This window comes from Eretmochelys imbricata, chromosome 10 (genome assembly GCF_965152235.1).
Source record: "Eretmochelys imbricata isolate rEreImb1 chromosome 10, rEreImb1.hap1, whole genome shotgun sequence".
NCBI classification, from domain to species: Eukaryota; Metazoa; Chordata; order Testudines; family Cheloniidae; genus Eretmochelys; species Eretmochelys imbricata.
In genome coordinates, this window is record NC_135581.1 from 84680765 (window position 1) to 84694519 (window position 13755).

The 13755-nt window shown below is 52.9% G+C and overlaps 1 protein-coding gene across 1 annotated transcript; it reads left to right on the plus strand.

Moving 5' to 3' along the window:
- On the plus strand, positions 1 to 11702 carry CATSPER2 (cation channel sperm associated 2). The gene is made up of 13 exons (XM_077828939.1): positions 1 to 12; positions 85 to 244; positions 1073 to 1246; positions 1926 to 1994; positions 3107 to 3279; positions 3973 to 4128; positions 4548 to 4672; positions 5437 to 5615; positions 6331 to 6430; positions 9798 to 9843; positions 10202 to 10298; positions 10702 to 10863; positions 11671 to 11702. Exons 1-13 carry the CDS (start codon positions 1 to 3, stop codon positions 11700 to 11702), a joined length of 1485 nt encoding a protein of 494 aa, XP_077685065.1.
- Positions 11703 to 13755: the final 2053 nt, after the last annotated feature.

The following is a 13755-nucleotide window of genomic DNA, read 5'->3' on the forward strand; positions in this document are numbered from 1 at the left end:
ATGAATCCTCAGGTAACAACTCCCTTTGTGGGGGTCTCCATTTCAGACTGACTTCACGCTGCTGCTTTCTCTCTCTCTTTTCAGAGCCCAGAGAGTGCTTCCCAAACCAAAGTCAGCTCCCCATTTACGCTGCTTCCTCGAGCTGATGCCATTCGCTCCAAGCTGATCTACACCTTCTACTTGATCGACCACCTTCAGGGACTGAGCCATGCCATCCCACGGCACAATATCAAGGATTTCCTTGGTAACAAGCCACTCTCACTATGCCAACAGCTGGGGTCCTGTGAGAGGGTGGAATGAATGAGGAGCTCAGATACCTCTCAGTATCTCACCTTGAGTGCCTCTCTTTGCCCACAAACCATGTGCAGGAACCCCCACCCCCCAGGAACATGCCCTATGCTTCTCGCTCTGCTGGGCAGGCCTGCCAAGTTTCTCCATGCTGACTGGGTAAGCTGAGGTCACTGGAGAGAGCTCTGGGCACTGAGGGTGGTGAGCCCATCTTTCTCCTAGGGTTTGACACAGTGCCCACACTGCAGAATCAGAACATACGGGAGTTTCTCTCCCCAGGAGCAGGATTGCTGACATTAACCTAGCACTGACTCCGGAGGAGGTGTGGGCTTCACAGGTAGGGTTCCTGGAGGTGCCAGCCTGATTTGCTTCCCTCCACATCCTAGCTGCAAATGGCTATGTGACGTGGCTGGGGCTGCAGCTGGGCTGTGGCTCTATACTGGGCTTTGGGTGAGTTGTCTAAGCTGCTCTCCTACCTGTATTTATTCTCCACAACTGAGGCAGGAAAGGCCTAGATCCTCAAAATGAATGGACATGGATGGACGTTAGAAGCCTACATACGTTTGAGGATCTGGGCCAAAATGTGTGTTTTTCTGCAGCTCCCCCAGGGGTATCACTCAGCAGTGCAGGCAGGGGACAGGCATTTTCAGCCCCCCTCCTTACTGACTGAAACGCTCTCCTGCTAGGAACAGGTCTAGCTGTGCTGGACTCTCTGGCTCCTCTTCCTCCCTGCATGTCCTCCAGGAACCCCCTGGGAGGAGTTCTGTGTCACTGTTCCCTACAGACCCCAAGAAGCAGAGGAAGCTTATGCTCACAGACCATAACCAGCTGGTTCGTTTCAACATCACCCCAGTCAGGAACACCATCATCACCCCAGAGAAACGCCTACGTAACCGCATCCAAGTGCGCTGCAGCCGCTGGCCTCCCCTGACCATGTGGGCATCCTGGGTCCTGAACAGTATCCTTTGACAAATCAGGACTGATGCTGCCATCGGGCGAGTAAGGGAGTCTGGTATGAAGAGAAGGAAAAAATAGTCCCTAAGTGTGATAGACAAAATCAGCTGCAAGAGAAGTGATGGAATCCCAGTAGCTTGGGACTGGACAAAGCGGAGAGTTGACCAGCAGGGGGCTGGATAAATTTTTCCATCTCTGTATTCTGTGGTTCTAGTTGTCAGTGCTTCCCACCTGTACATAAGGTCCAATTTAGTGGATGAAATCTGAATTGTTGCCTAATGAGGAGTGGGGTAAATGCCATGAGGAGGGTGGTCAGGGTAGAGAAGGAACAGAGGTACAGGCCAGGAAATGGGCGCTTCGAGGCTCCAAGCTACAGGTGGATGGTGGTTTCTCCACATACCTTTCCTCTGACATGGGTAAACAGCTCATGACCTCCTGTCTACCGGTTCAGTGGCTGAGGCACATTGTTGAGGGTGTGTTAGGATGCTTGTGCTGGTATTTGGGCTTGATGGGATGCTGTACTCCTTTGGGGGTTGTGTGTGGAGCTCTGTTACTTCAGCAGTAGAGCTGCTCTGGATACTACCCATTGTCTTATGAGTTCTCAAGTGTAGGTGCCCCAGCCCCTGTAGAGTCTGACAGAATAACACAGAGTTTCCTGCATATTTCTCAGCGAGAAACCCCAGGTACCATCTTCAAAAGCTTCATCATCTTTCTCATCTTCCTGAACATGCTGGTTCTTATGATCAAGAGCGGTGAGAGGGAGACGGGGCCTCTATGCGTGTGAAAGTAGTGCCAGCCTGGCAGCCTTGGGGGCAGAACCCCTCTGTGCCCAAGCATATATAGTGTTTGTGGGCTCAGGCCCCTGCAGCCTGCCTCCAGAGGCAAGACAGGGATGCTGGGGCAGTCTATAATTGGAGCAAGGGGCTGCCAATGAGAACCAAGTTATGGTGGTTTTGTGGTGTAGGCACCTGTCCATGACGTATTGAATTCAGAGCACCGTCTAATTTCAGCTAAGCCACCAACAAGTCATCAGATGGTGACGGCTCTCCATCACCACTGCCCTGACCTAGAGTCAGTGACATAAAGGTGGAGAGCCCAGAGCCCATCACCAGTCACTAGGCAACTCAGCCCTCATTACTGGACACCAATTCCTTCCTCAGGCTCATTCCCTTGCTCAAAATCTCACCTCTCCCAGCTCTTCCACTCCTGGCTGGTGCTGTCTCCCCTCCACGTCCCTATCTCCCACCGGGCTTAGGCACTCAGCCCCCACTGTTCTTTTCACTAGGGCTATGTCCTTCTACAGTGCTCCACTTGTTACAGAGTCTCTGGTACCTGGTAGAGATTGAAGTCCCTGCTCCAAGGAGGCACAATCCAAGCTTGGGATGACTGAGACAGGATGTTGGGGAGGGAGTTGCTAAGGCCTCTCCTTTGCCCACCTCCCCCAAGAGTCCTAACATCTCCAGTCTCCACTAGCGAGGAGCCGCTTCCAGGGCCAGAGGAGAAGGACTTGACTATGCTAAACATTAACAAGCAGGGGACCACCTCCACTAGCACCTTAGGAGTGTATGTACCAGCAACGTGCGTCCTGAACAGTCTGCCCCACAGGGCACAGCCAGCAAATGCCTGCGAGTTCCCAGAGACCAGTTACTCAGTGCTTCTCAACTGGTGCCCTCCCCTGCAGCCCTCTGACTCCAGGTCCAGCTTTGCCTCTGAGCATGGCACGATCCTCAGCTGGGGCTGGACATGTTGAATAGTCAGTGATACACAAGGAGTTTCTGTCCATCCCCCTCTTCATGCTATTTCCCTTCCCCAGTCAACACTTTGCTGGAGCCAGGCTTCAGCAACTGTCTCTTGTGCTTCCCAGAGGTGATGGACAATATGGATGTCAGCCTGGTGAACCTGAAGCTCGCCTTAGAGGTGACCGTCTGGGTCATCCTCCTCATTTTTATCATGGAGATTTTGCTGAATTGGATTGTTAGTTTCAGAGGCTTCTGGAAAAGCAGCTGGAATGTCTTCGACTTCAGCATTACCATAGTGGTGAGAGACACGGGGGAGTCTACAGGGGAGGGGAAGCAAAGGGCAATGCATGGACCACAAGACTAGCTCCCTGTTGCTTCATCACCTTGGGTAGCCTTGTGCCCAGAAAGTTCTGGTGGGACTCACAGTTCAGGGGACTTTCTCAAGGGGTCCCAAAGCAGGACAGAGACTGCTCCTCTTTGGCTACTCAGGCTCATTATTGGTCATGTATTGTGGTGCCCAAATGCCTCAGAACTACCAGTGGTTTTGTGATGCTTACATCTGCCCTCTAGGGAGTTCCAGTCCATCACCAAGTTCCAGAATCACCACTTTGGGCTATGTGGTGTCTCTTCTGGCCCCAGCTCCTGGAGTCATGTGATTGTGAAGCTCAACTTTCATTATAGGCAAAAAAATGTAAAAGGAAAGTATCTGGTTAGGAAGAAAAAGCTGGAAAATGTGACCCCTAAAGGCTCAAAACTTAGAAAGCAAAGACAAGACCCAGAATTTATTATTTTTAAAGCCATGATTCTGTGGGCACTGACTCATGCTTACCAAACCTTGAGGGAAGAAGGCTGCAATGCAGAGGGGTGGTAGTGGGTTGATGCCTTGTTAAGTGGCTGTGTGGGGGGCAGGTGGGGTGTGGCTTGGCCTGACTCTGCAGGGCAGCATAACCTGAACATGGTCATCTTGCTGCTCTGTTCCCTTGGCTCATAGTCCATGATCCCCGAGTTCCTGGACATCGTTGGCGTAACCAACAAAATAGCTGCCATGAGTTTCATCAGGGCCTTCCGCATCCTCCGCACCTTAAAACTCTTCTCCAAATTCCGGCAAGTTCGGGTGATCATCCTGGCAATAGCAAAGACCTTGAAGGTACAAAACCGGTGAGGTGGGGGCATGCTGAGACAGGTGCCAGAGCTGGGGGGCGGAGCTGCATGTATGCCAAACTCCTTCCTGTTGGTTAGTCTCCCAGCACTCAGCCTTGCCCTGGGTACATAGCACTGGCCTCCCAGCACTGCCACCTGCCCCTTGCCCCCATTTACGGAACCCCAGCCCCTAATGCTCACATACTGATGTTAATTTTTAACAGCCCCCGCCCCCCCCGCCACAAGCCCTTGGCTGTACCTGCCCTGTTTTGCTCCTCGCTGCTGCAGGCCTTGGCCTAGCCCACCCCCTGTTGCTGAGCAGCATCCTTGTTGTTCTATGTCTAATCTAGACTGTAAACTCCCTGGGCAGCATCAGCCCCCAAGCTCCCCTCAGCCCTGGCTCCTCTCTGCTTCTCCCCTGCCCAGGCTATGACCTTCATCCTGCTGCTCTTGCTGGTTTTCTTCTATGTGTTTGCTGTATCTGGCATCTTCTTCTTTGAGAGCTACAGTCGGTCAGACCGCACCGACCTGGAGTTCAGCATGTATTTCAGGTACATCTCCTTGCTTATGTTAGTGTAATGCCCCATCACCCAGCAGCAAGACACCCTCGTCCCTCTGGTCATGGGGGGGGGGGCACTGTTCTACTCTTTCACCTTTCTACTCCTGTTCCTCAGCTGGGTGATCTCACAACCTCTGGGAGGACATGGGGCTGCAGAGCCAGCTGGAAGGAGTGGAGCAGTGGGGATGCAGGTGGCCCTGGGCTGGGGAATACATTGACACTTTACAGCTTGACACTGATGGGTGCTGGGCTCCAGGGGGACACCCCCAAGGCCTAGCAGCTGCCAAAAGCTGGGCTTTGTGCTTGATGACACACCCCTCCTCCCTCGGACTCCAGTGCCTTCTCTTTGATGTATGTATGTGGTCTAACTGTGGAACTGCTGGATGCTCTTGGAGATGCTGAGGACAGTCGTAGTGCCATGTAGCAGTGATACAAGGCTGCAGCTCACAAGCCCTGGCCAGTGTCTGAGTTGGACCATGTTAGTCTAGACCTCCCTCTGACAGGGGCCTGCCCGTTGTGCATGGCAGAATGCTGGGGCCAAGCAAACTGCTTACCTGAGTGTCATGCTGTCACCTTCCCAGCATAAGGGCCACAACTAATTGATGCCAGCCCCCTCCTCTGCAGCATCCCTGCACTTAGACTTAGCCGAGAGATCACCAGCAAAGCAGCGGGTGGCCCTGAGCCAACTTGGACCCCACAGGCTCAATAGGCCTCAAGGTCAATGCAGCATGCCCTGAAGCTGTTCTCTGCCCGCAGGGATATCCCCAACACCTTGGTGACACTGTTCATCCTCTTCACCATGGATCACTGGTATGCCCTGCTCCAGGACACCTGGAAGATACCTGAGATGAACAAGGTCATCAGCAGCCTCTATATCATCCTCTGGCTGCTGATTGGATCCTTCATGTTCAGGAACATCTTTGTGGCAATTATGGGTAAGTGCCTGGGCCCCACACACTGCCCAGGCCGCAGGAACCCTACAGCCTCCCATGCTGGCACGTGGTGGGGCTCTGACAGTCCCCATGCAAAGCCCTCTGCCCACAGTGGCTCCCTATTGCTACATCTAGTTCCCCTGCAAAGCAAAGTTTGGGCCCTTCTCAGCTTCTGGTGGTACCTGCTTCAGGCTAGTGTGGGAGGCTTCCACCTTATAAACTCAGGACAGGTCTTGCCCCTGTCCTTGCAGACTCTCTGGACAACTAGAAAACTCCTAGAATCACAGCAGGACAGGGACTACGCATGGGAAAGCAGAGTAACTGGTGGGTGGGGATTGTGACTTGGTCACACCTGTTTAACTGAAACATCTGACAAACCAAGAGGACTGGTGCCAAAGGTTCAACACCCCAGCCCTTTGGTTTAGGGCTGAAGGAATCCCCGTTCAGCTCTCTGGTACTTCAAGGAGACCGTGAGCAAAAAGAAGGTACAATTTGATGTTCCTATGGTAAAAGACAAGCAGAAATAAACCCTGTTTTGAAAAATAACCTTCTGGCTGCTGCCCTAGATCCCAGCTCACCAGGTATAAAGTCTAGTGGGTTCTGTACAGCAGTGGCACACAGAAGGGTAACAGTTTGTAGGGAAGCCTTCACCCCCCCACTGCCCCTTCTAAGAACCTCAGGACCCCCCAGGGCTTAATGGGGGCTCTGGGTTTGTCAGTGACTAATTTCCAGATGATCCGGAGTGACCTGGCTGAAGAGGTGAAGCAGATAGAGGCCCAGAAGAAAGCAGATTTATTTAAAACACAGATTATAGAGAGGTGAGTGAGTACAGCACCCACCACACCTCGGGCTGGTCTGGGGACTATCACACCATCTAGTCTGCAGCCCAGGCCACTGCCCCACCCCAGCCACTACCACCACACCAAAGTATGACAGCCCCCAGGAGATGCAGCTGTCCTGTACCCCAGCAGAGACTGATGGGCACCAGTGCCCAAGGCCCCTGCAGTGGTGGCAGGTGATTATGTGAGGTGGTTATGGGGTTGAGGGTGCAATCCAGACCAACAGGGGATTGAGTCGCTACCTGCCCTATAACTCTGGTGTCTCAAATTCTTTGCTACTTTAACTCCCTGCCCAGCATGTTCACAGTCAGCAACAAGCAGGCAGGTCCCATCCTGAGTGTCTGTGTGCTTCATAGCCCTAGTCCAGCAGGTCTGACCCCAGCATCCTGCCAGCCACACTCCAGTCAGAGTCCCCGCTCTCTACCAGCCTTGGGTGCTGCTTGCAGAGTGATGCCAACACACACCCACTCCTAAATCTTCCCACATCCATGTGCTCTGTAATGTCCAGTGCTCACCTGGACAGGTCAGAGACATAATATGGCTTGTTTGTTCCTCAAGACACAAAAAAGCATCACAGCACATTTACTGGGATAAATACACACTCTGCTACATGCACGGCATTGAGTTGGTTTACAGTAAAAATAAAATAAAAATCTATTAACAATAGGTCCTAGGATCAATGATGCCAACAAACAGGAATAAAGTTAGAAGGGTTACAACACACATCTAAAAGTCTCAGACTTAATCTAGGAAGCTGCAGGCTTTGTTCAAGCTGTTGTCTCTGACCAGTCATTCATCTTTGCCACCATGGCTGGCTTTCCCTGTCAGGACCTTCCACAGAAGTACCAGGTGCTGGTTTTCCTTGTCTTCCTAGGTAAAAGATCTTTGCCTAAGAAGGTTTATCACCTACACTTAGGCTATGTCTACACTGGCAATTGACCGATAAAACTTTTGTCTTTCAGAGGTGTTAACTCTCCCCCTGCCTGAAAGACAAATTTTGGCATGACAAGCGCCAGTGAGAACAGCACGTTTTAGGCAGGGGAGCGCTCCTGCCAACAACAGAAACGCTGCTTGTTGGGGGTGGAAGTTTGTCAGCAGGAGAGCTGACAAACAGCAGCTACACTGCACGACTTTTAGCAACACAGCTGTAATGACAGCTATGTTGCTAAAAGCTGTGTAGTGTAGACACAACCTCAGTTCCCAGAGACTTCAACCCCTGTTTGGCTGAAGGGCCTGTCTTTCTAAGCTTGCACAAGTTCTGTTCCCCTGAGTCTGTCCAGTGACACATGCCAAAGATGGCATCTGTCCGTGCTTATAGCTCCTGAAGTTCAAAGTCTTTGTTTCAAGAGGCAGATGGTCTCACGCTACTTCCCCCTTCCTGTGGGCTTCCCACCCTCTGCATGTAAATGGGGCTGCCATTGTTTTGAGACAGGTGCCTTCCCTTGGTCTGGGAGGGACCCTTTTTCTCCCTGGTTGAGCACAGACTTAAAGCACAATATCATTAAGTATCCAGATTCCTCATACAGGGTTAATACAGACATCTCTCAATGATATTACTCACCAGTGTGGCATCAGCTTCCAGAAAAGCCCTCACTTGAGACACTTTTGTAATACAGTGATACTGCATTCAACCAGCTGATTCCATGGCTGTTCATTCAGGCTCTTTATAGACCAGTAAATCTTTGCAATGGACTTTTCTGAGGTCACCCCTAAAAGTGACGTTCATTCAAGTTGAGTAAGGCAACAGGGAGTCTGGTGGTGAAGGAAGCGCCATGCTCTTTCTTCCTCCAGGGGGTAGCTTAATAGCTTTGTCTACCTAATGTGTAAAAATGGACCTTCATTCTCCTTGCCTGAAGACCAGGCTGACACATTCCTCTGTTTAGGGCAGATCCCCCAGCATGCCCAGTTTAGTCATAATTGCAGCACATATCCATAACTCTCAATCCACACCATGTACATACTGATCAATAGCATTCTTGTGATGTAAGTTAGTAGTTCTCAAAGGATAGCATACAAAATGTGGCTTGCGAGATATTACAATAGCATGTAGGGTGTGAATACCGGGGGGTTACAGTCAGAGATATACCCAGATAATCTGGGCAAGTGACCCACACTCTCACGCTGCAGAGGAAGGCAAAAGCCCCTTGTCACAGATCCACCAGATTGGTGCTATGCCCCCAGCTTTGGAACAGTCTCTTGGAGAGGCTCCTTTGGTGAGCCAGACCCCCTGGGGGTTTCACTCTGTTTTCAGGGTCAGCCACATGCTCTCACCACCTCCAGAGACTGAACCTCTGGGGCTCCATCCCTCCTGCTTCACAGCAAATCCAACTGCAACAGCCTGGCAGAGACTTGCCCACTCTCCAGGGACTAAGCACCTCGCCCAATGGCTGCAGACACATGCTGTGAAAACAGGTTTATAGTCACCTGGACACAGCCTAGGAAGGCCTTCGGGCAGCACAGAGAAATGAAGGTCCATGCTGGTCAGCCTAGAGCACTTCACCAGCCCCACTGCTGTGAAGCCCAGTTCATGCTTGGTCTCTTCCTGACTGCCTTCCTTAGTTCCTAAGTGAAAAGCCCCGTCCATATTCCCCCACTTTCCCCTCCGCATCCTTTGTTCCCTCTGATGAGTTAGAAACCACCTTCTAATTTCCAGCCTGAATTTGTTCTTGTGCCAACATTGTCCTTTAGCGTCAATAGCCCTTCACCCTCCCTGGTGCTTATCTCCCTGATGTATTTATAGCTAGTAGTCATAGCCCCTCTCTGCCTTCATTGTGCCAGGCTAAACAAGACCAGCTCTTCCAGTCACTTCTCATAAGGCAGGACCTCCGTTCCCCTAGTAGCTCTTCTCTGCATCTGTTCCAGTCTGAATTCACTTTTCTTGCCCATGGGTGACCAGAACTGTACACAGTGCCTCATACACTGGCATGAATACTTCTCTCTCTGCTGGAAACATCTTGCCTGCTAGGAGCAGATTTGCGTTTTTTGCAGTGCATCACTGGTAGCTGATGCTTGATCACAGGATGACTAACACACCCAGCTCTCTCTCCTCCTCTGCTGCTGCTTCCAACTGAGGTCTGCAAAACTTAGACTCTAAGTGCATGATCTTGCACTTTGTGCAAGGTGTTGAGCTCCCCTCACAACCAAGGCCACTGCCCCATGGCTTACATCCCTCCTGCTGGGGGGCAGGGATAGGGATCTCCCGACACAGCCAACATCCATGCCAGGCACCCTTCCGCTCCCTGCTGAGAGCAACTGCACAGCCCGTGCTCTCCCAGGGCAGCCCCATGTGAGTTCTCTCACTCCTTGGGTTGGGACCCTTATTAATATCTACTTTTTGACTATGTAGGAGACACAGCCAGCCCATCTCAGCAGGCAGCCCACAGATGCCCTTGGTGAGCATGGGTATCCATAAGCATTAAGGGATGGCAATGATGGGTAAGCACCTGAGAAACCTGTCCCCCAGAGCAGTGGGTACAGCCCCCACTGCATTCACCACAGCACCCTGTCCTCAGAAGGGCAAGGACTGCTGGGTTTGGCCTTAACTCAGAATTCAGCCCTGGGCACAGGCACCTGCCTACAATACAGGGCTCCGCCCCTGCACCCATGCCCACCCTAGCTGGACTCTGACAGCTTGCCTGCCAGGCCGTTTATTCCAGGCCATGCTGTGGCTGACCTAGATCACCATCCATGGCAGGGTTTAGAACCAGCAGCGTTTCTCTCCAGCGCTATGTTGGGTTCCTCTCTCTTCAGCAGGTCTCAGGCTTGGAGGTTTGCCCAGGAGCAGAGGCAGCCCCTAGTGCGCAGCAGCCAGAGTACATGGTGGTAGCGAAGCAGAGTGTGAAGGACTGTAAGTGCACATGCCCCACATAGGGCAGGGGGAGTGTCCGCCTAGCTGCAGGAGCCTGAGCAGAGCTATGCTGAGCTAACTCGGCTCCTGCTCTGCATTTCGTTGTGCTGGGGAGACTGCAGTCCAAGGGATACCCCTTCCTGGGAGCACCAAACCCAAGGCCTTGGGTGCAGGGGCAGAGAGCAGCAGAAAGGAGGACCATAGCGAGCCACTCTCCTTCCCCCAGCAGCAGGAGCCCCTGTTCCATGTGCAAGGGGAGGGGGCATTAGAAACAGAAGGGCCCTTTCTGTCCCCTCACAGCAGGGCAGGAATCTCATACCACCATGCAGGAGGTGCATGAAAATCATTGGGGGGGGGGGGGAGGCTTTGCCAGTCCTGAAGCTGCAGCCTTTGCCTCTGCTAGTGGACTGGGAGACATACATCCACCAGAACCTGCAGAGCCTGGTGGAGGTCAATGAGGATGGATGGGTGGTGTGGCCCAGCGACTCCCTCTTCCGCTACTTTGAACTGCTGGAGCAGCTGCAGCACAACCTCGAAGAGCGCAAGAGGCTGCAGCATTATGCAGGTGAGTAGGAGGCAAACAGCGCGGGGGGAGGAGGTTCCTGAGCACACAGGGGAAGACATGCTCCTTCTTGTCCTTTGGGACAGTGCCTGGCCTTCTTTCTGCCTGCAACATTTCATTCTTCTCAGCCCCTCTCCCACCAGCAGCAAAACAACCCCCCAGCTAGGGAACAGGGCTCCCTGCAAGGCAATTTCCATGCCCCAGGCCTGCTCCCTCCCCCATTTGCTCTTGGGGCAGGGCATGCTCATTGCTATTGACCAGGAAGGCTAGTTGTCCCCCATTCATAACTAGGTGCCCAGAATGGAAGAGACTGTTCTGGGGGAAGTCACCTCAGGGCAGGGTCTGCTGTGCACATAGAGCCCACTGCCTTTGCCCCAGGTCCTGGCACCAGCACCCCAGCATTCTCCTAGTCTGAACTGCATTGAATTGCCTACCCCTTCCATTTATTCCTCTGACCTCCCTGGGATGTGTAGGTCCTCCCAGCTTGGCACGGTGGTTACATGCTCAGATGATGCTGTCTAGCCTCAGCTTCCTGTCATGCTGGTAGATCAGCACCTCTCCACCCCTGCTGCTCAGCACAGCTGCACAAGTGGCTCATGCCCCTCCAGGATCACAGCAGCTCTCTACCAGCAGAAAGCCGCTAGCTGCAGAGATCTGAGCACAGGAGTGGTTGGCCCTTGCCATTCTGCAGGGCTGTCTCCTCCACTTACGTAATTCGCTACAAGCTGATCAGCCCCTATGGTTGGGGGAAAGTGCCATTACTTTACCAGCAGCAAACAGCCAGACCTCTTCTACCTTTCTTTCCTACAGTCATGGCCTTATTAAACATGGAGGACAAGTAAGGAGCCACGTCCAAGGGACTCTGTGCAGCAGGAGAGCCCTTCCCACCAGGGGAGAAGTTAGCACCACTATGCTACAGAGAGAACTACAGAACTGCCAGCTGGAACAGCTGCCCCAACTCCCCCTCCCCTGAATTTCTGCATTCCCTCTCCAATCCCCACACCAATCCTGTTGCAGGCTCAAGGCAGCTGGCCTTAGAGGCAGTGTTTAAGACCTGGGCTAGATTAAATAGGAAGTAGCTGACCTTTGTATTCTTGGCAGCATGGGCTGATTACACAGCTGATTCAGCCTTCCTCCCCAGGGGTCAGCCCTCCATTCCCTTCCCTTAGCTGTGGCTACTCCCCCCGGCACTGCACAGCACAAGTGCCCACAAGCCTGCCTCCCTTTTCCCTTGGGGTGCTGATGCAGGCTAACTGCACCCTGGTTGGCATGCTGGATCCGCCGACCTTCAACAAGGATGCTGGGTCTGGGGCAACTCAAGAACCATCCTCCAAGCTGCAGGCCTTGCCCAGCCTGTGCTACATAGTAGTGCTTTGGGGAGGGTGGGGAAGTGCTTCCCCTCAGCTCTCTGCAGGAAGTGGCCAGCAGTGGCAGATAGGGAAGGGATGGCAGAGCCTAGATTCTTTATAGATCCAGTTTACAGGATTCTCATCTGCTCTTGCCCACGGCAGCAGTTGCTTTGGGGTCCTCCATTACTGGTGCCACCCCCATCTGCTAGCATCAGGAAAGCAAAGAGGCATGGGCTAGAGGTCAGCACTGCTACTGTGGGAAGTGGGGCTCCGTTCCCAGTTCCTCCAGGACAGACTGCAAGATCACAGGGAAGTCTCCCCATCCATAGAACAGGGTTAAGGCCCAGCTCACAGGAACACACAGATTGATTCTTCAGCTGGAGACCAGGCTTGTCTCAGCAAACTCAACCCGGGCACCGCATTCCCTGCAGCACCTGGGTTGTGACCCTGGGTACTGCCCAGTGGTTACCTGGGGGAAGCATCTCCTCCTCTGGGGGATGAGCCATTGTGCCCGAAGAGCAGTCCTCTGTCCTGGGCACAGCCCCTGCCACCCAGGTCCACAGCCTAGCCTGCCTTCTCCTAAGCCTGCAAGGAGCTTGCACTTCACTCTCCATTGCTCACCAGAGGGCACTGCAGCACCAAGCAAGCCTGGCCTGAGAGAGGGCTGTTCCCATCCCCTGCCCCAGGCTGCTGCCCACAGGGCCATAACAGAGTATTGTCCTGCCCTCCCTCATGCCAGGCCCCTTCTCCCTGCATTCATAGAATCATAGAATATCAGGGTTGGAAGGGACCTCAGGAGGTATCTAATCCAACCCCTTGCTCAAAGCAGGACCAATCCCCAATTAAATCATCCCAGCCAGCGCTTTGTCAAGCCTGACCTTAAAAACTTCTGAGGAAGGAGATTCCACCACCTCCCTAGGTAACACATTCTAGTGTTTCACCACTCTCCTAATGAAAAAGTTTTTCCTAATATCCAACCTAAACCTCCCCCACTGCAACTTGAGACCATTACTCCTGTTTTGTCATCTGCTACCATTGAGAACAGTCTAGATCCATCCTCTTTGGAACCCCCTTTCAGGTAGTTGAAAGCAGCTATCAAATCCCCCCTCATTCTTCTCTTCTGCAGACTAAACAATCCCAGTTCCCTCAGCCTCTCCTCATAAGTCATGTGCTCCAGCCCCCTAATCATTTTTGTTGCCCTCCGCTGGACTCTTTCCAGTTTTTCCACATCCTTCTTGTAGTGTGGGGCCCAAAACTGGATACAGTACTCCAGATGAGGCCTCCCTCGATCTGCTGGCAATGCCCCTACTTATACAGCCCAAAATGCCATTGGCCTTCTTGGCAACAAGGGCACACTGTTGACTCATATCCAGCTTCTCGTCCACTGTAACCCCTAGGTCCTTTTCTGCAGAACTGCTGCCGAGCCACTCGGTCCCTAGTCTGTAGCGGTGCTCCACGGTGCTTCCTTTGCTCCGCTCTCTGCGCCAGGCTGGGGCAGCGGTTTCAGGGCTGACTCTGGCCCTGCCCAGCCACCACACTCCAGGGC

Bases quoted from the DNA above. Each gene is read 5' to 3' on its own strand.
- CATSPER2 (XM_077828939.1), top strand. The intron at 245-1,072 runs GTAACAAGCCAC...TGTTCCCTACAG, and splicing joins CAATATCAAGGATTTCCTTG to ACCCCAAGAAGCAGAGGAAG. The intron at 1,995-3,106 runs GTGAGAGGGAGA...TGTGCTTCCCAG, and splicing joins GGTTCTTATGATCAAGAGCG to AGGTGATGGACAATATGGAT.